Raw genomic sequence first — 26,751 nt, 5'->3', positions numbered from 1 at the left:
GTTTTAGAACCAATGAATTTGTCTAGGCATTGAAGAAGTAAGGACTCTATTAGTCATTATGTTAATTATTTCGTGTAAAGTTTCTTAGCTACTTAAAATATAAAGCAAGTAAACATCAAGCGTATAAATGTGATGAGAAGTATAATTGTCTTTAAGGAAGTAAGACCGTCTACATACACCACAAGAATCAAGACTAAAGGATACATGCAATGACAGATATATTACATTTAAAAAAACACATTTTATTCACAACTAGAGTATTTTTTTAGGATAAGATTCGACTCACTTACTACAGATAAATTCACAAAATAACAAAATTTTACATAAATAATTGACCTTATTGTATCGCACTTGCTTCTTTCGGCTTTGGTTTTTCTGTTTTCTTCTTTCCTCCAAATATGTATTTTTCCACAGTTACCATCGGGAACTCAAACGATAAGGCCCAGATTGTAGCGAAGACCAATGATAGAACCATATGCCCAGCCCAGTCATAAAACTAAAAAAAAAATATAAAGAAAACAATCTCTGAACAAAAAGTAAGTGATTACCATATGAAGATCAGTAAACATTCGCCTCGTTCTCACGTTAAGGGTAAAGTAGCTAATTAAAGGTCCGTGCACCAAATAAATACAAAAGGTAAGCTTTCCTCCCAATTGCATTATTCTATTTGAGAGGAGTTTGTGTATTAAACCTTAAAAAATAGTAAATGCCATTAATCCTTAAAATATAAAAATCTACCGAAAAGCTCTTACCACCATGTCCTTTAAAAGAGGAGTATGTTATCCAACAAAGTCCTAAACACCATGCAGGTCTTGTAATGCTATAAGTAAGTGCTTTAGCTACATATCCACATTCAATATTTATTACTTGGGTAACAAATGTGCAAGCAAACATTACTGCAATAGTAAGTATCCATAAAAGAGAGTTTAAATTCTAAAAAAAAACCAACGAAGATATTTTATCAGACTATGCTTACCCTAAATGATTTGAGTTACCTTGCTTAGTTTAAATGGGGTTTCTTTATTCTGACGAATAAACAGGCCCATCATTACTCCTATGAAATAATCTGTTAGTCTGGCGTGAGCATCAAATTCGTCAAAATTTCTAGAAAAAATGCTTAAAATGAAAACCACTCATGTACCATTTAGAAGTTTAAAATTAATTAAGCATAAGTATCAATCAAAGGTCGTCGCAGCTTTAAATTCTATAACTGTAAAACTTTTTCTCCCTATTATGCTTAAAGTGTGTTACTTTTATCCTAGTATTAGTTAGTTTAGCTTTAAAACCTACTTACGGATCATAGTCTCTCCAAACGAGCTTGGTTAATATTGGTAATACAACAAATATGACGTTGACCGAAAATAATGCTGCCATAGCTGTTTTATAGGATCTGCTGTTCAATAGAGCAACCGGAATAATGATTAGTGGTGAAACTAGGAAAAGTTGCATATCTGCGGAGACGTACCATAATGTTGTCAAGCACTAAAACGTAAACGTATTAAAATTTTCCTCTGATGTCAGAAATAATATGAAGGCTGGCTTTACTATCGGTGTTCCTTATCTGTACTTGGCACTCTGATCTGGTTTCATACTTTACTTTCTTTAAACAGTTTATGTTTATTGCAAGAGATGAAAAGTAGAACGAAAAGACTGATAAACTGAAGCTGGTTCATCTTATTTTTTATTATTAAAATTTCAATCCACTAATTTTATTTGGATGGAATAGAATATTAAACCATTTTCAATATAGGTTTTATATATATGATTGTATGGGCGAGATTTGATAAAATGTTTTATGCTAAGTAATGCATTACGATAATTAAAGCGTTATTTTAATATTTTAAATAAAACATAAATTATTTTTTTTTACAAGACAAACCATCTTTTGATAATGAGGATGGAAGTGGAAAAGGCGATTAAACATCTGTTTGACCTTCGTAGATTTTTATTGATAGCGCTAAACTGTGGGCGAGATTGCTATCGCTTGCAAATGCAAAAATACACAACAGGTATTCTGGTCTCATTAAACACATATACAAAAATGCAACCTTTATCATTTAGTTGAATAGTTTTACGAAACCTATCTAAATACAAAGAGACATAAGACAAGGGGATACGCTATCTCCAAAATCATTGACCTTAGTAAAGAGAGAAGTAGGAAAAATGTTAATGGAACTAGAGAAGAAGACAACAGCAATCGGACTCCAGATGACCCTTGCCAAGACAAAGGTGCAATGTGGAGAAATCCCTTAAATCAAAATTGGATGCCAAAAAATAGAGACGTATCAAATAATATATACCTTGCCATTTTACTGGAAAGAAAAAATTAAATTCAAGAGATAGAAAAAAGAAGAAAAAGAGTCCTTTGGAAAACTAAAGAACGCTCTAAAAGATAGAAAACTTACAATACATCTAAGAAAACGACTATGTAACCTATGTGACCAATGCGTTTTACTAGTAATGAAAAAAAATCACTAGAAGCACTCAGAATGGCACAGCGTATGTTGGAAAGATAAATGCTTCGACTGTCTACTACTTGATAGAAAGTAAAATAAACACATCGGACGTGTAACTTAAGTTAAAGATGTTGGTGAGAAATTAGCTGACGTTAAATGGGGTTTTGTAGGTCATGTGGCCAGAATACAGAAATGATGATGGACAAAAAAATTTGCTATAGTGAAGACATTACCAAGGCAAATGAACCTAAGTAATAAATGGAAAGATATAAAGGAGGCCTACGTCTATAAATGTAATACATATTCCTCAAAAAATGACTACCGTGGTGAATGTAGATTTACTAGATAACCCCAAAAAAAAAGAGAGTCGTTTGGAAAAATCAGAAGATCTAGGTCGCCACCTAATATCATCGGTCCCAATAATAAGACGGTTAAGAAAACAACTACTTAAAAATTCTTTTACTTTAACCAAATTATGAATAAGATATCCGTCTTGCTGAAGGTGTAGCAATTACAAATCTACATCGAGGAGAATTTAAACGGCAGAAGGAATCTGGTTTCGTTGAAGGTCTAAATATTTTTGGGCATTCAAGGAGTAAATAATATTAAATGATACTATTACATGGTCTGCAACAACACCTGCCCAAATCTTTAGTTTTTAAAGATGCTGGGTAAGAATTTCTAAGGTCCTATGCTCATTTTCATATAACTTGAACTGGACGATAACTAAAAAAAATAAACAAACAGCGTTTGCCATTTATTGAGAGAGATTATTCATCTGTAAAGAGAATGTTTCTAAAAAACATTCATCAGGATTATTTCTTCTCTTAAGAATTTCACAAATTCCATTCATCGCAATTGATTAAGAATTATCTTCCACTTCTAACACTAATTTCTAACACTATCTAACACTTCTGATGTATCGTGTTAGGCTTAATTCTAGGACTCTACAAATAGTTTTTTTCTTGAATCCTTTTGACAAACCGTTGAATTATTCAAACAGAAACGTTTTGCAAAAAAAGTTTTAATAACATTTAAATTGCTTTTCGCTTTATATGTAAATTTGAAATACTTTCCCTCTGCGAGGTTGTCCTGTATTTACGTAAATAAAAGCTCAATTATGTCATCATGATATGGAAAATTGAACTATCTAAAAAAACTTTGCCCTGTAGCAGTAAAAGATCAAATTTTCTAAACAACACTAAGCACCACAATAACTTAAGTCATCTTGCGAATAGATTTTAAAAAAATAACTGTTCAGTTATGTGTTCAGAGTTATTGTGGAGGACATCGAAGAAAGCTTTAGTTTCTTTATTTCCTGTTGCAATATAAGCTAACCTATCTCTGGCTATGCTTGGTACACTGATCTAATATACTGCTATAGTTTCCAAAAAGTGAAACAAAATAATTGATTAGGGGAATTTTGTAGGGTATTTTAAATCTGCTTTATTTGCTAAGCGCTAAGTTACCAGATGTAATAGATGAACAAAAGTATTTCTTTGAGATCAAAAGCTTAAGGATTCTGCAAATATTTTTTCATTTTATTTGTATGCATGATTTTTAGTATGTTTGTAAAAGTGGTAGGCGTCGTAGGCGTCGTAAAAGTACTAAAGTCTAATTCATGAACTTCAATTTCATGTTGAGCACTATCTTACTAGCTACAAGGGAACACAGACTCCTTTGAATGAGACAGAAAGCGACACTTCGAGAATGCAAGGAACTTCCACTGAAGGAAGTGATAGATGTAGAAGTGAAAGATGACCTTTTGGAAGTTTGGCTTTGTAACTCCTTTGGGACAAAAGCGACATAGAGCAAGCAAACTTTCTGGAGCAAAATTATACTAATAAGCCAAGCATCAAGTTCAAAATGAAGTTGGAAACTGAGTTAGCACTATAGATTCTTAGATGTTCTGGTCAAGAACAACAGTAACAACACCTATATTACAACTCTAATTATCCCGTTTCAACATAGGTGGAAATCATTAAAACCCTGCATAGAAAGGCAGCCATAAAAATCAACAAGAATGTTAACCTAAAGAAGGAAATACAAAATTACCATCTGCATAATCAAAGACTTACAGAACACCAAAAGCTGCATATACCAAATTCTCTATCAATGTGGAGGCATACATTTAGGCGAGATGAAGGGACCACTGGAAGTCAGGTTAAAAGAACATTGAACGTAGACCAAATAGGAAGGACTTACAGATCAGAAATAACATAATACCTTTGGTTTAATGACCACGACATATATTGGAAAAATTTTGTACAACGGGCAACACTGGAACTCTAGTGTTTAAGCTTATAGAACAGTTGTTAGTTTACACTTGATAAAAGCTGTAGATGCTTGCCAAATAAAACGTTTCGCTAAATTTGAAATGAAAACATTAGAGGTTTAGAAATGAGACTTTGGTTTCTAGTACTTTTACATTTATATTATATTTGTTGCAACTGATATGTTTTTGCATTAAGTTTTTGTCAACTATATTGATTTTCTCCTCATCTCTTCCTTGAACAACATTACACAAGTATTAGAGGTTTAGCGATGATTATTTTAAGATTATATGTAGCATGTTGTGTGAATTTCGCTCCAGACTCTTAAAATAATAAGGTTAATAGTTTAGACATTAGAAATTATTAAACGCCTTTAAAATATTCAACTCAACTCAAAAAATGCTTTTTTGTCAACATAAACATAGAAGTTGTAGACAAAACCAATAGACTGTACATTAAAGGAATAAAAACGAGAAACTAATTTAAAATAAAATAAAAAATACTTAAATGCTAATCATCAAAAAATTCACTTAAACTATAGTACGCTTTACTAGCAAGAAATATTTTCGTCCTCATACGTAGGCTTTTTTCATTCTTAAGTTGTCTTATTTCTAGTGGAAGTTTATTAAACAGCTTTTTACCTCCATATGTGATAGAGCTCAAAAAAGTTCAAAATGAGGAATGGGTAGCCTCAACAAATAATTTTGTCGCGTATTATAGTGGCTTCCTAAGTGGAGTTCCTGTTTATATTTTCTAAAAACTAAGCAAACTATTTCCAAAATAAAAATACAACACAGGGTTAAAACATAATGTCTTACAAAAAGCGGGCGACATGAGTCACGAGGCTTGGCCCCACCTAGATATTTAATGGCCCTTTTCTGGAGTACAGACACTGAATTAAAAAGTGAATTTGAACATGAACCCCAAAAGCAAATTCCATATCGAAGGTGCGACTCGATAATCGCGAAGTATGCAGATCTGGCGATGAAATTAAGACTGGTGGCAATAACCCTTAGGGCGTAGCAGCCTGATGAGACTTTTCTACATACATTCACAATATGGTCTTCAAATCTAAGGAACTTGTCTATGGAAAGACCCAAAAACTTATTGAACGGTGGCATGATGATGGCTTCATTATTCAAACATAATATATCATTTGTATTACATTTAAAATTAAGGATATTTGTTTTAGAAACATTAAATGCCAAAAAATTTGCATCACACCAGTCTTTCATTTTTAAAAAATTTGCACGTATATTGGCCTCCATTTGAGAACATCAGAGTCGTGCCAGAGGATGGTGGTATCATCGGCAAACAATGTCAATTTGCCAGTTACTTGCACTTGTGGCAGATCGTTCACATAAATGAGAAAAAGTAGAGGACCAAGTACTGATCCTTGCGGAACACCCACATTTATAATAAGTTCCTTAGAGATATCACCATTAAGTTTGATAGCCTGGACACGATTTGATAAGTAGGAACAAATCCACTTAAGGGCAGTTCCTTTAAAACCATAGAGCACCAGTTTCATCAGCAGCACTCTATGACTCACACAGTCAAATGCCTTGGACAAGTCACAGAATACCGCTGCTGCAACTTCACCAACATTCAGTCGGTTGTACAGGTGCTCTAGAAAGCTAAAGATAGCATCATTTGTGCTCATAGATTTACGAAAGCCAAACTGCGGAAGACTCAATAGGCCAAACCTATTTAAAAATGAAACCATCCTCACCTTAACGAGCTATTCCACTATCTTGGCAATAACGCTATAGGTCTAAAGTTAGAAGGACAGTCTCGATCACCACCCTTGTAAAGAATAAGGAATAAGAATTGCTCTTTTTAAGCACTCTAGGAAAACTCCAGACATAAATAAAAAGTCAATTGACTCGGCCAAGACTTGCAAAGCAACAAGAGGTAAAGCAGAAAATATTATAAGAGAACGCCCATCCTAACCTGATGAACTCTTATTCTTAATATTAACCATTAACTGTGTAACCTCTTTAACACTTGTGGGGGCAAAAAAACAAAGATTCGGCTACTACCACATTACTAAGATAGCTCCTGGGATCTATTTCTTGTGAGATATTGGCTGCAAGGTTACTAGCAATATCACAGTAGAAGGAATTGAGGACATTGGAATCTAAGGTACTTGGAATAACCAAGACATTATTTTTACCCCTTAACTCATTTAGAATCTTCCAAGACTCTTTTGCTCTATTGGAGGAACTATTTATCCTCCTTTGAAAGTAGTTCCACTTAGCCATTTTGATTGAGTTTCTGTAAATCTTGCGGTATCTATTATAGTAATTTAAAAATGTTGCATTATTCATAGCGTATTTCCTAATGTAAAAAAGGGAGCGCATATTTTTCCCAGATACTCGAAACCCTTAGTATACCAAGGTTTTTTAATATTGACAACAGGAAAAGCAGTGTTAAAATTGTTTAATACTATTAAACAATTAAAGCTATGCAGTGGGTTAACAGCAGTCAATACATTATTCCAACTTGACATATTGCAAAGCAAAGAGAATTTGCGGAAATTAGCTCTAGTATAAAGTCTACCGCGTCTAAAATTATTCTCATTAGCTGCGCTATTAAGCTTTACTAATCCCACTATTGCCTCATGGTCAGACAAATCGGCATTGATTATTATACACTGATTTTCGTGTTAGTTGAAATTCGTACAGAATACAGTTGGCTGATCCACGTGCATCTTAAAATTAAATGAGTTTAACAGATTAAAAAGCATTCGATTTCATCCATTAGACTTGTCTAGAAAATTTGCATTAAGATCGCCAGTCAGAATCAACATCGCATTAACCGAAATTTCACTTAAGAGGATCTCCAACCTGTCTAAAAAGAAATCTAAATTAGCAGATTGAGATCGATATAATCCTAAAATATACAAATTTAACTTACTGCTAAATACAATAGAAAACTCGTACACCTTTTCAAGCAATAGATGATCAAATCTGTCAATAGATGATCAAATCCGTCAATAGTAATAAACATAAACTTAGTTAAAAAAGCTTTCTTTAACATAATAAGATTACCACCATGTGTATATTGCTTGCGTGAAAATTTGGAAATTAGTACATAACCAGGGATATCAATAGGCTCGTCAAACCTCAACCAGTGTTCAACAAGAATTAACACACTAGGAAAGTTAACCGATTCTAAAAATAGTTCTAATTCGCTAACTTCTGAACGCACAGATTGAATATTAAAAAATGCTAGGGCACCTTGATTATGGTGGAGTTTCTATTAAAAAAGATGAAGATCCAATAGCAAGGGTGTCTATAGATTGGTCTAGTTGAGGCGTAACCGAAGACCTACCTTCGATCAAGGGTGTATCACTGATTATCTTACTACTGCTAATACCCAAAATTGCTAATACTAATTTGGATGACAAAAAAGTATTTTTAACATATAAAGATAAAAGTTTCCACATAGATTTGGCAGAGTGACGGTACCTAAAATTTTGACTAACATTAGTAATTATTTTCACAAAAAAGTTACGGTTACAGATGAAAGAATTCATAAAATGGATTGTATTGTAATATCTGCTTTTTGAGCACTTGTTAAAATCGCATTTAATACATACAATTACATTACTTATCCTGCCTATTGATAGCAAGGATTTAATTTCGGAAAAAGATGACAATGTACAAGAAAAAACAAGACAAACAACAACAACATCATTCTTCGTATAGTTAACAATTAGCAGAGAGGAAATGCATAATTACATAAGGTCTGGGCTGTAACATTACTAAACACATAACCACAGGTGTTGTATGACGAGCTCAGAATACCTGAGAGAAGAGAAACCTCAAGCATTAGAATCACCATAAATTAGTACAGTAACAATATTATGTAAATTTAAAGATGTTTTTATATCCAATCTACAGATCTAAGTCAGAGACACGGTCTGTATCCTAAAATAGCAAAATAACGCCTAAAGACATAAAGTAACGTTATTTTAAGGCCATATAGGTCTTAAATTGAGTGTTCTAAAAACTCATCTTATTTGAATACACTTTAATTTATACATTTTCTGTCAAAAAAATAAAAAGTCTCCTGCATAACTTAAATGCCTATGATTAACACTTTTTAAATTCCAGCTCCAATAATTTAAGTATCCATAAGGCTTAACTTAAAACTAGCAATTTACTATTTAAGTTCCTAAGGGGAGTTATGGAGAGGTCTATTTCAAGGAAATTATTTTATCCTTAACAACTCTTAATAAATGATTTTAATTTTATTTTGTTAGATATTCCCTGCTATACTACAGAAAATAGACGACTGGTTTATATCTGTGTTTATGTAGTAGTCTTATTTGCCTATGATTACAATCAAAAGCTTGTCTAGTCTTTTTACGTTGTTCATGCATTGTGGATTAATTTGTCTTATTCGTAAAATAACACTAGCAAGAAAATACCTGTGTCAATTTTTCTGGTACAGCAATCCGTAAACAAGTATAGTTTTTTAGCAAAGCCCTTATGTATTGATTTCCTAAGATCTCATAGTTTTTACTATTTTATTTTGATATTTTATGTCCTTTACACTTTGAACCATTTTATAAATTAAAAAGTTTTTCATGTATCGGCTATAATTTTCAGGGTTTCACTACCAGAGCCTTAACTTAATTTTTAATTATTAATGTAAGGTTTCCTTCAGATGTGAAAATTAACAGTTAAACTTTAAGTTTTTCTCAAAATTCTCTCTTAGTCTCTCCTATTATCATCTTCAGAGGATAATCTGAGGGCCATACAAGGCTATCTTCGAGGCAAAACCTGCTCAGATGCAGGAAAGTGGATAAGAGAAATTACGACTACAGTCCAAAAATTAAATATGGCTATATGAAATTGTGTATAGTGTTGTCACATGGTCAATCAACAGGGAAAGGAAGGTCACTTCCACAAACCACCAAAATTAGGCAACTGCAGGTTCTTTAAAGTTATTTATCATTACCAGAGCTATGAGAACAAGTCGTACACTAGCGAAATGCTGCTGAACCTACCGCAAATATACATTTTTATAGAAGTAGAAATGAAGATGATTCCACATTCTAAAGCCTCATATATACAAGCAAATAAAAGCTATAAGCTTACAAGTATTTAAATATATTAGTATTCCCGATAATTACTTAATTTTCATAATTAATTTTAGAAAAATAGCTAGTAGGTATTTTTTAAGTAATCATTTGACAGCTGAAATGTTCCAAATTCTGTATATAAGCCTTGCTAAATTCTTTACATCAGATTTGATGGGAAAAGTTTCTGTTAAGGAGTATAGATATAAAGGAGTAAATGTAGATACAGTAACTCTTTTCTTATCCAACTTCTATTTTTTTATTGCAACTAGCAAGCATTGCATACGCCTTTCCATATTTTTTACGTTTTATTTTGTACTTGTCTAAATCACTGCTTTCTTTCATTCTTTGAATTCCTAATATTAAGATGCTTTTGTATGAAATCTTTCAAAAAGGTCTTACATATAAGCTGCAGATCATACTATCATAGACATATAGCTGTATCATAGACATACACCAATAACTAAAGTATATTGGTATACGTCTACAAGGGTAATTTTAATTAGATATATTTACTGTTCTATATAAGACTTAAGAAAACCACCCAAGAAACCCTTAATATTTTATCGGCACTTACCAAATTGTCTTTGTTGTAATAATTTTGTATATAGGTAAATATGGAAAACCAATATTCTTTGCACGGGTCAGTTAGAGTCTTAGCTTCATATTGATAAAATGGAGCATCCCCAATATACGGCAGTATGAATGTATAAAAAAGGTAAGTCATTAATACCGATGGAGTCAATCTGTCAAAATAAAAACACCATTGATAGAAATGTCAGAAAAATTATAAAAAAATCAATAACTTTAATTTTTTTTTAAGTGTTTATCAAAACATGACAAATTGTAATTACAAATTTGAGTTTTTTCACTTACCTCAAATACCTATGGAGTACCATCATGGGCACGGCCATGGCTTGAGTACCAAATGACTTTTTGCTTATACTGTTCTTAAAATACAAGTAGGATAAAAGAAATCCTGATATAAAGAAAAATGTATCCACAGCCAAGTGAGCCGTCATCAGGTAGAATGCTGAATAGCTCTCTTGCCACTAAAACATTAATACCATAAAAGTATATACTAATAATATACATGTTGCCTGAGTACCCATAATTTACATTCAACATTTTATTATATTACAACATCTGAAAAATATATTTTTATTTTACCTTAGCAGCGGCGGCGGCATCATAATTTGAATAAAATTGCCATGAAACCCCATTATGTCCGGCCAAAATCCACCACATGCTTATAAACTTCAACCCGTGGAAGCATAATATTTGCTCATTTGATTTCTTGACATAAGATAGAAGACTTTTTCCGTTTGCTCTTATTGAAAATGCTGTTAAGATGAATTTATTGGCCAGCACTAAAACATCATTTTAAATCAAGTAAAAATCAATTAAAAAAGAAAGAATCGCAATAGTTATACATGATGTCTAAAATTTGAGGGAGGAATACAAGAATTGTAAAAAATAATAAGTCGGTCTAAAAATATGACAAAAAGTTTAAAAAATTGAATTATTTCCGAAAATATCCTAAAAAAATTGAAAATTCAAAAAATATATTTTTTTCTGACTTTTTTTTCAAGTAGTAATTTTTTAGTAACTCGCAACTATTTTCGCCTGATATGATTATGATTTAAAATTAATTATGCGACGTTTCGTGTTTTTTCATTATAATTTTTATTTAATTATGAGCAGCGTACTGGATTATACCAAAATAATAAAAATAGTTAGATAGCCCTTTTAATTACTCAAACTAAACATTTTAGTTTCTGAGATCGAAAATTGAACATATTTGAGTTTGGCACATTCCGTACAAAATCAAAAAGTGAATGAAGAAAGTCTTTTTATTTAAAATTATTCATAAGAAAAATCAAAGCTTAATGATCTTTGGGATCAAAAATCCTGTAAAATGACCTAAAGTTTGCTTGTGTCTATTTTCTAACAGAAATACTAATTTGTGAAAGATCTTTTATCTTAAAATACTAGTTTTTCATTTTTATTGGTTTATGTTATGATAAAACGTACAATAACTAAAAAAGAATTATAGTTAGGGTACAGAATTATATACTAAATCTTAAAAAAATTTATGGCCTACTTAAATATTAAACTTACAAATAGTTTAATTAAAATCAAAAATTATTATTAAAATAATCAAGGTAGGAACTCAGTTTAAATAATATTTTTTTCATTTTTTTTATTTAAGTACTAAACAATATATAAAACTTAATTTAAAAAAATGATCGGATAATCTTTCAAATTCTTTTGAGGTAAAGTACTACTTAGCATTCTTTTTAATTTGCAAAAAAAATAAAAAAATTTCAGTTTTTTTTTAAATTTATGTCGCAGAAGATAATTGTATAAATTCAAACAAATTAAAATATAAATAAATAATATAATTTTAAGCATACTTACAGCTATCAGATTTATACACAAATGAGTCATAAAGTGTAGACAATATTATGAGCACTCCGAATATTGCAAATATTGTTCTAAAAAAATAAATTTTTACTATAATAAAAAAATAAATATCTTAACAAATATAGTAAACTAAATCCGCGCTCTAAACTTCAAATATGAATAATAAATAGGTATTCATTTAAAACTAGGATGCAATAGCTTCAAAATCTTCAACTATATCTAGGATATAAGGGTTTTTCTAGTTTTGTTATTTCAATGGTTTACTTAAAGTAACATCAAATTACTAACCTTACCACTGTAAAAATATTATTATTTTATATAGAAACGGTATCATATGCTTTGATTACGTCCACCACAGATTTAACTAGCTAACGCAACTTGCAACAAAAAAAACAACAAACTTGCGTTAGCTAGTTAAATCTGTGCATCCACAAATACTCTACTTATATCTCCTTATGCCATTAGTAGTTTACTAGTGGCTTTCACTCATTGCAAATATGTATTTATTATATTCTTGCTCCAGTAAAAACAACGGTTAATTATTTTATTCGTATTTGTCATCATTTACTTAGTATTCTGAAAGTCTTTTTCTTTAGAATATCAAATAGTTTTTGCATGAGAACTGGATCGCAGGTTTTAGTAAAATGCTCAAAAAAATTTTTTTTTCCTACTATACAATATAAACCAATACCATACCAAATTCGTCTACTTAAAAATAGCTTAAAATTTTCTAAAAATATTGGCTGATATTCAGCTCAAAGGGCCGTCTATTTTCTAGAATGATATTTAATTTTTAGAATGCCAAAAGGTCTATAGAAGCAAGAATTTATAGAGCAAACTCGGACCTCTTTATTCGCTTGACTTTTAAGGATTTATCAGATTTATTAATTTTTTGTTACCCTATTTAGACTTCTTACAGGTTTAAAGAAATTATTTCATTTGAGGTTTTCGTACTGAATTAATGTTGTATATTTTAAGGTGTTTTATTATCATTCTTATAACTTCAAAATCAATTGTCTATTTTGATCTTTTTGTTTGTTAAGATGCAGATCTTATAAATGTCAACTCAAACATAGATACAAAGCATTACTTTTAAATAACTTTTCACTTGCATTTTCTTCCACTAACTTTTTTTACCACACTGTAATAAATCAAGTTTTAATATTTACTTCGTATTCTTCCATCATATTTTTTTTCCAAAATTCTTTTTTCCTTTCCTAAATCTAGTTACTATTGTTTATTGTAAATATTGTCTGTTTGCATTTGTATTCTTCTGTGTTCTTTATCCCTAACTATTTTATATAAACTCAATTGAGTTCATTAGATTGGTTATGACACTCAATTTGAATCAATCAATTCAAGTTTTCTTTGTCAATGTACAAAGCAAATGCAATTCATTTTGATGATATAACATATGTCAACCACTTTCTCATTAAATCACTCTGATTAATCTGATTTTTTTTTTACTTTTTTCTTACAGCGTTACTTAAAGTAAGTTCAGTGGTTTTTCTTCTTACTACGGAGTTTTGTACTTTGTTTTTAATGTGACTGTTTTTTTTGGAGTTTTATAGACCTAGCCCATTTTTTCCTTCAGATTCTTCCTTTCCTTTAGATAATATTTTTTTGTTGATCTTCCTAATATCTGTAATCCTAATTTTTTTAGTTTCTATTCCTTAGTCTCTGTTATCCGTATTTTTAATTAAAATTTTTATCAACGACAAAATCTTCGGCATCAGTATATAAAATGGTATGTGAAACAGTGGAACGGCAATACAATATTCAGTTTTCAATTATATTTTAGGTTATAAGAGTATCGCCAATCTTGCCTAAACTATACAGGGTATTTCAGAACTATGGGCTCAAACTTCTGGGGGTTGTTCAGTGCAACAGAAAAATCCATTTGAGTATAATAGGAACCCATGTCCGGCAATGCGTCACTACGCCACTACGGCGCTAAGACACGTTAAAATTTATTAAAAACATTAATTATCTAGATAGGATTTACTGCATTTATTTTTATCTTTTGTACATGATACCATAACAACAATTATTTAAAATCAACGCTTATCAATGTCAATTCTCAATGTCATGTTTAAAAATTTTATAGCTTACAATTTTTAAACATTTATTGCTAATGGAAAACTTTACCAATCAAGAATTGGCGGATATGCATTTGGCATACGGAGCAACAAACTGCAATGCACAAGCAGCATCGCGGTTGAATCATGAATGTTATCCCGAACGACAGCATCCTAACAAAAAGTTTATTTCGGTTCATCGGCGGCTCGCTGAGACAGGCATGTTTAAGACCAAGATGCATGATACTGGTGTTGCTCGATCCGTAAGAACGGTCGAATTTAAAAAAGGGGTGCTTCAGCGAGTTGCCGATGAACCATCAAATAACACACATGACGTCGCTAAGAATATGAATACGAGTAACGCTTCTGTCTGGCGGGTGCTACACGAGCAACAACTCCATCTTTACCACTTTAAGAAAGTTCAAGGTAAGACTGCAGCCGATTATGATCCTAGAATTCAATTTTGTCGATGGCTGCTGGATCACATCATTGCACAACCAAATTTTTTACGATATGTTTTGTGGGCCGATGAAGCTCTTTCACAAGAGACGGTATTTTTAATAGTAGGAATAGCCATGTTTGGGACGAAGAAAATCCTTATGCAATTTTTCCAAGAAAACATCAAAATCGTTGGTCTGTCAACGTATGGGCAGGCATTGTTAATGATTATTTAATTGGGTCATACCTTCTACCGGAACGATTAACAGGACCTATTTATCTGCGTTTCTTGGAGGAAGTTCTCTCAGAACTCCTTGAAAATATTCCACTAAACGTTAGACAGCAAATGTGATTTCAGCATGATGAAGCGCCGGGTAGTATTTGGCTCAGCGGTTTGGGCACCATTGGATTGCCACAGGTGGAGCAGTTTCTTGGCCTCCTAGGTCACCCGATTTAACGTCGCTCGATTCTTTCTTGTGGAGACATGTCTTTAGTCTACGAAACTCCAGTATAATCAGAGCTAGACTTAATTGGACGAATAACAGCAGCATTTGAAATCATTCAAAACGAGGATTAAATTTTTAGTGTAGTCCGCCGAAATCATGTGCGGCGTTTAAATCGGTGTATTGAGGTTAGAGGAAGACATTTTGAACAATTGTTGTGATGGTATCATATACAAAAGGTAAAAATAAATGCATCAGATCCTATTTAGGTAATTAATATTTTTTCTAAATTTAAATGCGTCTTAGGGCCGTAGTGGCGTAGTAACACATTTCCGGACATGGGTTCCTATACTCAAATGGATTCTACTGTTGCACTGCTGAAGTTTGATCCCATAGTTCTGAAACACCCTGTATTGTGCATCTATATTACTGCTTTATTTAAATTTAGATTAAAGTAGGTATCTCTAGAATATATATTTTTCCTTTAATTCAGCTCAATGTAATCATCCTTTTATTCAACTATATGCATACTGCCTGAGCTCTGTTCTATATATACCTTCTTTAATTCTTCTTCCTATATTTATCTGACTTAATCTTCCACTCTTAGACTATTTATTCTAGATGTTTCTGCTTAGCTTCTTAGGCTTCTAATTTTTAATTTAGGAAGCTCTTCTTTTATTTTTTCTTAATCTATCAGACTTCTGCTCCAATTGCTGGTTTAGTTTCCCTCATTGCATTATAAATTTTGATCCTATATTATTCTTCCATTATCAATACCGATGTTAATGATTTAATTGCTTTTGTCATCATTTACTGTTCTTTAAAGACTTTTGCTATACTGCTGTAAAGACATTAAACAGTTTTCATATGAGAACCACATATGATCCACAAAAACTGCACGTGTCTGTTTTCCTTCTATAATACCAGTATAGTTATACTTTTTAGGAGCATAGATTAGAATGTTCTGAAAATATTGGCTGATAGTTTAGGTCAAAGACTTGTCTGTTTTTCACTGTAAGATTTTGTTCTCAGTTCGCCAATACGTCTATAGAAAAAAGAATCTAAAAAAAAATAGTTTATAGTTTAAACATAAGTTAGTATTTTTCTTATTTTCTAAAATATTTAGGACTGATCAGATTTAAAAATTTTGTTGTTATCATACTCAGGCATTTCATAAGAGATTTTCTTATTTAGTAAATCTTGTATACAATTTTTTTAACCTTTACAACCTTATCTTGTATACAATTTCTTCAACCTTAACCAAATTATTTTAACCTTTATATATTTTAATTTTATTATTATTTTTCTTACTTGGTCGTGCATTTTCATTTTTTCTTTTTCGATCGACTCAAAGATAGATGCAAAATATTATGTAAAGTCAATTTTAGTCTTCATATATTATTGTCCTTCTTTTACCAGGTTTCTTGATATTTTTTACAAAGGTTATTTTTCTTTTCTTCAAGTCTTTATTAGTATCTAAGTTTCCTTATAAACATTTTCTGAATCAGTTCATCAAATTAATTTAAATCAGATAAAATACACTTCATTTTGATATTCACTCAACATGTTTCAACCATTTTTTATTGAATCAGTCTTATTAAATGTGCCTTTTCTTCTAAGTTTTTCTTACAGTACTAATAAATGTAATTTAATAATTTTTCTTCGCACTAAAGTTCTGCAGTTTCTTTGCATTTCTTCTTTTATATTTTGATGATCTTGGCTGTGATTACTTATTTGTTATATAACTATTATTATATTAAGTCTAAACAATTCAACCATCAAAATTATTACTCTTTAAAAGGACCATTATCAAAAATACTGACTAATATGCATTCAGAGTCTTTGAGTTTTCTCTTTTGATTCCACCATAATATTGACCTCAACGAGTATGTTTATATGCATATTCCATTAAAGTTAATTTTTCTCTTAATTATAGATTTGCCGCTTTATTTGTTATATACTTGAGAGAGGTAACACGAAGGCATTCATCAATTTTATCAATGACTTCCCTGTTTGCTTCACTTAGTGTCACTTCACTTTTGCTGCTTTTTTAGAATTTATGAACTCCTATGGCTTTTTTGACCATTAAATTAGACAATTTTATTTTTTTTTATACAAAAAAAAATAAATAACAAAAAATGTTGCTTACATACTAACTATAGCTCCAGCATCTAAATCTTCTCGGGATTCCTGATGGCTGCAAACGATATCATTAAAAATTGGAAGCTGTGTAATGTTACCAATATCGTAGGCAGAACAAAGATGTGGAGCGCAGTACGACAGTCTCCACGCTTGCTAAAAATTATCATATACGTTTTTTTTTTTAATATGGCCCTAATTTATATTACCTCTATCATGGCTGATGAATTGGGCTGCGAAATATCAGGAATAATAAAACCGTATGTACATTGCTTTCCCAAAATTTTACCAGCATCTGTTGTGTGACGTTTTATCGCAAAGCATTGATCATAATCACCGAAATCAGATCTTGATGCTTTTAGTAGTCCTGAGTATGGAAATTTGGACCATGCGTCTGTCACTAAAAATAAATTCAGTTAATTATAATAATGAAAAAACTGTTTCTTGAAATAATGTTATACTAAGAAGAAACTCTTGGAGAGTAAAATTATTGGAACGGATAAAAGCTTTTAATAGAACGATTCAGTAAAACTTTTAATAACATCAAACGCACCTGGTAGACTATATTCTGCAGACAAGAGCAGGAACCATAATTTATTAAAAAGTATGAACAATTCTTTTGAACATTTCAAAAAAAAACTTCATACATGAAAAAAAAATATTTCTTAGAACGTCATACACGAAAAATCTAATAAATTTATCAACTGGATCCTTTTCTAATAAAACGGTTCCAAGCGCTTTTATCGTAAAGTAACTATATTTTAAGGCATCTCGACTTTAAGTCACAGTGGTCTATTCAACACAATTTTTGCCAAATGTCCCAGTTTCTGTTAATAATACAAAAAAGTATTAAATAACTAATTTATCAACAAGACTCCTCTCTATCAAAATGATCCTAAACGTTTTTCCGTAAAGTAATTATATCCCAAGATATCTCGAATTTCTGTCACAGTGGTTCGTTTAACACCATTTTTTCTAATCATCTTAGTTTCTTTTGCAATAAAAAAGTAATAAATAAGAAGTTTATCAGCTGGATTCCTCTTAATCAACATGGTTCATTTAATTTTTTTCGTAGTGACTAGATCTCGAGAAAGTTCTACTTTAAAGCACAGTGATCCTGTCAACATAATTTTTGCCAAATATCACAGTTTTTGTTGGTAAAAAAGTATTATATAATAAATGTATCGATTAGATTCTTCTCTATCAAAATGCGTTTTTTTCGTAAAGTAATTTACCTTAAGATATCTCCAATTTATATTACAGTGGTTCTGCTAACACAATTTTTACTAAGTATCTCAGTTTATTTTGCAATAAAAAAAGTAATAAATAACAAGTTTATTGGCTGGATTCTTCTCAATCAGCAGGGTCCATTCATTTTTTTTAGTAGTGATTAGATCTCGAGAAAATTCTTCTTTAAAGCACAGTGGTTCTGTTAACATCATTTTTGCCAAATATCACAGTGTCTGTTCGTAATACAAAAAAGTCTTAAATAACAAATTTATTGATCAGACTTTCTCTATAAAAGTGGTTTAACCCTTTCGTCCCTGAATTAAAATATTTTAGTTTAAGTAATAAATAGTGTAAAGTATTATTGTCGGGATGCCTAACAATAAGTTTCTATTAACCCATTCGCAGACAAAACAAAATGTTTTCGGATCTTCCTGGGACATTTTTTTTTAAAATTGGCATGTCTTAAGGTCATAAATTATATGTCAGTTAGAATTTTTTTGTTTGTGGTGTTTTTTCGTAAAGAAACAGCCAGACTGCTATTGCAGACCTGTCCCTTTGGATAACAACTTGCGTTATATAGGGACAAGACTGCTTATGCAGACAATATATTTATTGAAAGGTTGCATAGGTACTACGAAATAATACATCATGTATAAAAATAAAAGTTTTTATTCACAAAAGTAAGAAACTACAAAAATATTAATTCATATGCTTATAACATAGGTATTAAAAAAACCGAAATTTATTTATTGGAATGAAAATTTTCAAAGCATTGCTCAATACACAATGGGGGATGCGTTTCGCAAACCCTACATCTATATGATGTCTGCCCACGTTTGTCATGCTTAGAACACTCCCGGCATCGCAGGAAATGACTTTTGCGTTTAGAGTTGGATGGGACTGGTATTTTTTCTAAGACATGTAGAACTTCAGGTACAATTGTCTCCTCAGCTGTAACGTGTGCCGCAGGGACTGAAACTTTTGCAGCTGCACCTTGGTTCACCAGTTTTCTTCCGTCTCTCAAATTGTTTGGAATCCCAAGTAATCCCCTAATGATACTCTTCCGAAATTGAAGTAAATTTGTTTTTGATTTTGTGATATCTCGATACAGCAAGAAACTATTTATAACTGTAACATCTAACAGATGAAATATCACCTTTTTGTACCATCTGATTGATTTTCTGGGGCAGCTATAATAGGAAGTAAACTGATCACATCTGTCTACCCCTGACATATTCATATTATATTCGTGAATTTCTTTTGGCTTTTGTAGTTTTTTCCCATAAGAAATCGAAACCTCTATTATCGTTGAGTGAAATTTGGTAGTAATGCACAAAACATCGCGCTTGTCCTTCTATTTGCTGACATACACTTTACCATTTCTTTTCCAAATATGGTCGCCTCTTTTGAGTTTTTTTGTCGTAACTAATTTTGGGATTTGTTTTCGATTTGATCTCAAAGTACCTGTCGTGTGAGTTTTTCTACGAAGGAGAATTTTGGACAACCCCACGCTATTATAATAATTGTCCATTATCAAGTGATGCTGATGCCTCTTCTGGGGAAAAGGCTTTTTGATAATTGCGTATCAAAATTTGTAGCAGTGAAGTAACTTTATTCAGACGATCGACATTTCCTTTTTCCTTGGTGCAGTTGAACGCCCGTAGTAATTGCTCATACCTCCTTCCAGTCATTACATTGGAAAATATGGGATGATAGTAAAGCGGATCCAAGTAGAGTATTTTTCGCAGAGTTGGAAAACGTACTTGGGCTTGAAGAAGTGACAATCCAAAAAACTTACACATTTCTTCCGTTTTTTTTTCCGGTCGTTTCCATTTTTTTCCCATACTCATTAGTGCATGATGTCAAAAGATCCATCACTTCATCATCCCACAAAGTTTTGAAAACTTCCAGCGGTGATGGTACATGATCAAATCTTAATTTGATCCCAGCATTTGCGTTGTCAAAGTTGAAATCCGGAATGTCTTCAATGTCGCTGTGTCATTCCTTATCGCTGTCTGACTGATTAGAGCTTGGCGATGGTAACCAAGGTTCTGCGTCATTCGATGCTAAACTGATATCCTCGTTCTCACAAACGGTACTTTCTTGAGTTTCATCAGAGCTATTATTTGATGGAACATAGTCTTCATCCCCACTTTCAGAGTTATGATAAGGATCCTCATCACTTTGTTGACTAGCCTCATCCGAACTAGACGATGCTGATTTAACAGTCTCGACTTTATCATAAAACTTCAACAGCCTAGCTTCTTCTTTTTCATCTATTTTTCTGCATAAAAAATAGAATTTTACTGGTACTGCCAAGACAAGTAGCTAATATAATACAGAATGTCCATTCATAGTATGTACTTGCCTAGATTTTCTGGCGAGAAGGAGCTCATGCAATGAGATGTTTTTTATCGAAAACGAATTTTCGGGCTACACAGCTGCAGCTACATAAACAAAAACGTGTAAAAACAAAATATTATACTGTGCCTTAGTTATTTATTGTGTGCGCTACTTTTCAATGTTAGTTTTCTATTATCACCACCAACTCCAGATTGAAACTGGCCAAAACCATATGTAAATACAAATAAATTTCCAAAAAAAATATGAGCCCCTACTACTTATTTTTCACCTCTAAAACTTACCGAACAAAGGTGCACTTTATTGGGACACAAACCACGTCTGATTGTCTAACCTTATGTAGATTTTGTCTGTACTTCCAGTCTTGGCGCCAAAAGATCAGCTGACTGTCAACACATGCGCAGGTTACATATATGCATACTATACGCTTCGTGGGACGATTCTCAGTATTATTGTAGTATTTATTGGGACAAGACAGATCTTTCTAAACCTTAGTACACGCTAATAACGACTGCAATTGAAGACTTGTCCTCTGGGGACGATCAAATTACGTCTTCATATGCAGGCGTGTCCCTGTATGTCTGTCTGCATATGTAGACGTGTCTGTGAATGGGTTAACACGTTAACTGCCACAATACAATTTTTTTTATCCCACGAGCCAAAAGCTATTTCTTGTTTGTTTCACTTCCAAAATAATATTTTGTTTTTATTCGACAAAAATTAAAAAACTTTGCATTTAACGCCATTTAGGTATACAAAAATTTAATGTGCTAATCATTACATTTTGTCCGCCAGGCCACGCTTTTTAAATTACCATTGATTTATATGGCTACTGAGAATCACCGGCGAGCTACAGGCATAATTACAAGAGTTTTCCTGTAAATCACAGCTGATTCACGTGGCATAAACTAATATGCTGTCTATGAGACACACTTGATTCACGTGGCAGTTAACGTGTTAATATAAATTTTTGTCAATAGTCAGGGAATGGTGGAGGGGATGTTTCATATATTTACCAGCAGGTATTTATGGTGGTACACATGTGTACCAACAGGTATGACGATAATTTCATAAAAACAAAAAAAAAATGCTATACTAACATTTATTTAAAAAAATAAATACAAAAACGGCTTTGCAAACTAGAAAATGAACCTAATTAACTATTTTTGATATAACATAAAACAGAACTTGCACAATGGAATATTGCACTCTCGGCAAAGAGTATTTGTTCTTGTTTGTTTTTTCTCTTCAGAACATCTAGTGCATCTTCTTCTGGTTGATCCCTTGACAGGCAGATGTCATGCTGAAGATCCGTATAATTTTCTTTTTCTTAAAGGAGCGCCTTGTTTCGGTAATGGTAAGCTTGTATATCGTATACCTTCTGCTACTAATTCTTCTGCAAGTGAGGTAAGGAAGGAAAGAAAAGAAATGCTCTCATTTTTACGTCTCAGTTCATTATACATTATCCACGAACTTACTACTCACATATTGAGGAATATGTAAAACACCTTTTTCCACCACTTTATATATAGAGCCCAATAAATTGATCAACCCGATCAACCCCTTGCATTCTTTTTCTGTAAAAAGAAATGGCCTCCGGACATTCAATATTTTGTTGTTCACCCGTTTTGCTTTTTTTGATAATTGTTGTCAAATTAGGCTTATAACAGTTACTCATTAGCAAAACTTCCTTTGTGTCCTGCCACTTTACACAAAGTAATCCCGAAGAAGTGCATCTAAATTGAGATTCCTCTTTTTAAAGTTTGTCTCCCATAGTTGGTACATTCTTGCAATTGGACATGCAAGTTCCTAAGGCTGCATAGCCTAGTGAAAGTAATAAATTTACACTTGTAAAAAAGCCATCAAACCACAACACAACATCAATTTCTTTAACTATAGACACAAGAGCTGAAACGACTCGCTCTCCTAAAGTTAGGGATTGATTTTTAGCGGGAATTGGGTCCCCTTTTCCAGAATATACATTGATATCATACGTATAGCCGGAATCTCGATCGCAGCGAAGCCATAGTTTTATGCCCCTCTTGGTTGGTTTAAGGGGCATATATTGTTTCAAAGAAGATCGACCCTTGAATTTGGTCATAGATTCGTCGATACTTTGATACTGGCTATCCTGGCGATATTTTGGAAATGTGTATTTGAAATAAGATAATAAATCTTTAACATAATATGTTTTTGAAGCATTTGGGGGTTTTTGAGGAGAAGCAAAGTACATTTTTGTGCTCATGTAACGATCTCTTAAAAAAGTTTTTTGAATTGTGCTATTTCCCATTGACTCCTTCTTGCTCCAATAATTTTTTAGGCTTGAAAGGCAATTGTAGCACATAATGAACATGCAGCCAAATAATTTCTGTATTTCTCCTTTGTCAGTCATTTTCTCATTCCTTTTTTTTTAATTGGTTTAGGATTTTCAGACGTTCATTTGTACAATTTGCAATGTGCAAATAAAGAGAATGAGGAAATACTTTATGAAAATTTTGCATAGGTGTCAACTGCTTGGTGATATCTGGAGCCAGCATACACTCTCTTTCAGGAGGAAGGATTTTAGCAGGCTCAAATTTTTCGTCAGGAATGACCCAGTCAAGAACTAGGTTTCTATCAACAATTATTGTTGCGCAGAGTTTATGTTTGAGTTTCGATGCACAGTGGTTTGCATTGGTTCCGATAAAGACAACGAAGATATATCGTACGTATCACTGCCAGCTTCTTCATTGGAATCTGGTTCATAATTATCACTGAAGCCAGCAGAAAATGGTTCCGAATCTGAGGATTCTTTAATAAGCTTTTCCAGCTTTTTCGTGAAAGCGGACGGCGGCGATCCATATTGAAGCTGAAATCAAATAAATGTAATTACAAACTTGTTGGTATACATGTGTATCATCATAAACACCTGCTGGTACATATATGTACCACACGAACATACCCAAAAATACAAAAATAAAACATAGTTTTGACCTACCTTTGTAACAGCACTGCACTTGCAATTGAATAATAAATAAAACTTAATAAAAAAACTGCATAAATAAGCAGTTTGAGTGTCCTAAATAACTAATTTTATTGCAGCAATACTGCCGCTACTAAATACACGTGCTAACTAAATCAACATAATAACACATTTACCACTATCCATATTGTAGGTACTCTGCGGAAGCCTGATACACCGGACCGGTACACATTTATACCAAATAAAACGCTTTATTTTACAAACAGAAATTTTTAAATTTGCCTGGTACATATGTGTACCGTTCGGGAGGAAAGGGTTAAGGCGTTTTTTTAGTGAAGTAACTATATGCTTAGATATCTTGGCTTTAAATCACAGTGGTCCTGTCAACACGATTTTTGCCAAATACCTCTAAAGAATCTGATGACAATAACCAAAAAATCTCGAAATTAAATCACGCGAATTTCTATACCTGTTTTATATATGATTTTTCTTACGCTATATACCGTTCTGGCCAATGGAGGTTTTAGGTACAAACTAGACAATTTTTGCTTCCAAAGAAATTTGTCAGATGTGTATGGTTTCTGATGCTAGATAGACATAAGAACCTGAATAAAAGACAAAAAGAAAAGAAAATTACAAGTAATAGTAGGATATAATGAAAAATGAAATTACTGCAAGAAATCAGGAAAATTATTCTCTAAAATGCTAAAGAACAACTTCAGAGAGAAAAAACTAATATGGAGAGGGCTACTTATAGAATTATGTAAAAAAATCTATTAAATCATCCATTGATGAATCTATTAGGAAAGAAGATCAATGATTCTCCATCATTTCAAAATAACGATTATCGGTGGTTCAATCTTTGGCTAATGAAGAATTTTTCAAGCATGCGCAGTAAAGCCAATCCACTGTGACTTATGCATTTTAACATAGTCCTCTAATATACATATCTCTCTATGTTGGCTTTAGTTTTCCCGCGATGTTCCTAGTATTAAGTGTATGTATATATGCTTCTAACATTTAATGGAATTATTTAATAAAGAATGACTGATGTAATCTTTTAAGGGGTTTATGATATATGCTACACTTAAATGTATTTGATACGCTATTCCATTGCTGTAGAGCTACACGAGCAATGAGTTGGCCCGAAAATCAAGTGGTTACTTATATGTGATATTATTCCGAAACGAAAGGATGCATAATTAGAATATATGTTATTGCGAAATAGATTTTATCCATAAAAGAACCGATTAATCTATTAATCAATTAAAGTCTTCTAAAGGACAAAAAAATATAACGATTAGCATACAAACAATGACGAAAAGAAAGAGATTTTGCATTTAGCTTGTGTGTGATAGTGTAATCGATAGTGTAACAAATTAAGAAAATAATTCTCTGGAGGATTAGTCTCACTCTAAGAAAACCCTTAGAATTTAGAGGCACACAAAGTCATATGAAATATGAAGGAAAACTCGTACTGGAACAATGATTTTAAGTCCAACAAAGCAGGAAAATTAATTTTCCCTATTATCAAATGCACGAGACTTGCAGCATAAAGAGTAGTAGAAATATAATAAATTGAAGTATTGGCACCAAATAAACGAAAAAAAATTAAGAATACCATGATTGCTTGAAAAAAACTTTAGGAACAAGCCCATTAACAACTTGGAAAAAACTGGAATGGCTGTAATCATTTAAGATTCATCTGGGGATATTTAATAGAACATCGAGAGTCAAACATTTTAGTGAACTAGCAGTACAGAATTAAAAATATCAATAGTGAAACAAAAAGGACAAAAAGTAAGACGATTAGATTTTCATGTCAAAATAAATCAAGGATATTATTGCTTAAAACGATAAGAATGTTCCTGTATTAATAAGCACCTTGGAAGAAAACTTTCACTGAAATTAAACGACGAACGACTAGAAAGTCAATCGATAAACCTATGTGCGATAGTGAAATCTGTATACCATTGAGTAAAAATTTATTTTAATCAGTTCAGTCAATTATTCATAGACACTTGTTATCTTAATATACTGTAAGTTTCTTCAATATAAGTGAAAATGACTCTTAATAATATTAAGTTCACCTGGTGGAATAGCACCAAAATAATGAATAATTATGGCTTAGTGACGTCACGAGGAATGAGTTATCAACTAAATTCATTTATAACATATTTTAAAAAATCTAGTTTTTTTGTAAATCCTAATAAAGATAGATATTTATTAGCATTATATACATATTGACTTACTTTGTGATAGCAAATCCCAATTTTCTTCATCAATTAAAGCCCATAACTGAGCAATGCACGCAGAGCCCACGGATTGAGTAGGTGTTAAATCGTCAGACGATTTTAGAAATTTAAATACTTCATCCGTAAAGTTTAGGCTGGTATTAAAAATGGTTTTTTTCAAATCAGTTATATTTACACCATTATAAACTTTGGAAAAATCAATCACCGAGTTAGAACTCACGAGGTTATTATTAAAACTGTGTACATTTGCACTCAAAACAAAAGGTAAGAAGCACAAATAAAAACCCACTAAAGTACTAACAGGGCGGCACAGATATCCCATTTTAAAAAAAATGATATGTTCACATCAACGCTTCTGGTACTGATTATCGGGCGAATTGATCAGGATGTTATAACAAAAGATCAAATAGCTATTTCAATTTTGTGTGATTATAACAAAATGAAGTACTTGAAATACGTAGATAAGTTTTTTTCTTAAATGAATTGATAAAATAAAGTTTGAAGTACCGATTATTATGATACTGCAAAAATGTATATGGTGGCAGCATAAAATAAAATGTATGTATATGAAAAGAATCTATATAAATAGGTATCTTA

The 26,751-nt window shown here is 32.0% G+C and overlaps 1 protein-coding gene across 1 annotated transcript; it reads right to left on the bottom strand.

Annotated features, from left to right (window-relative positions):
- Positions 1 to 221: 221 nt before the first annotated feature.
- On the bottom strand, positions 222 to 26,562 carry LOC126741303 (nose resistant to fluoxetine protein 6-like). Its single transcript, XM_050447698.1, has 12 exons — positions 26,152 to 26,562; positions 17,556 to 17,746; positions 17,357 to 17,502; positions 12,243 to 12,319; positions 10,992 to 11,191; positions 10,698 to 10,873; positions 10,399 to 10,567; positions 1,295 to 1,482; positions 996 to 1,104; positions 753 to 933; positions 549 to 691; positions 222 to 496 (listed from the first exon to the last, which is right to left on the bottom strand). The coding sequence occupies exons 1-12, from the start codon at positions 26,474 to 26,476 to the stop codon at positions 338 to 340; spliced, it is 2,064 nt and encodes a 687-aa protein (XP_050303655.1). The 5' UTR covers positions 26,477 to 26,562; the 3' UTR covers positions 222 to 337.
- Positions 26,563 to 26,751: the final 189 nt, after the last annotated feature.

Source organism: Anthonomus grandis, chromosome 10 (genome assembly GCF_022605725.1).
Source record: "Anthonomus grandis grandis chromosome 10, icAntGran1.3, whole genome shotgun sequence".
Classification (NCBI taxonomy): Eukaryota; Metazoa; Arthropoda; class Insecta; order Coleoptera; family Curculionidae; genus Anthonomus; species Anthonomus grandis.
Note: the sequence above shows the minus strand (reverse complement) of the source record. Positions and strands in the feature narration are given on the sequence as shown.

What these genes read in the sequence shown, in the direction of transcription:
- LOC126741303 (XM_050447698.1), bottom strand. Translation starts at nt 26,476, where the DNA reads ATGGGATATCTGTGCCGCCCTGTTAGTACTTTAGTGGGTTTTTATTTG. An exon ending in TGTGTATAAATCTGATAGCT is followed by an intron (nt 11,192 to 12,242) that starts GTAAGTATGCTT and finishes ATGATGTTTTAG; the next exon opens with TGCTGGCCAATAAATTCATC. An exon ending in CCCCATTTAAACTAAGCAAG is followed by an intron (nt 934 to 995) that starts GTAACTCAAATC and finishes GTTTTTTTTTAG; the next exon opens with AATTTAAACTCTCTTTTATG.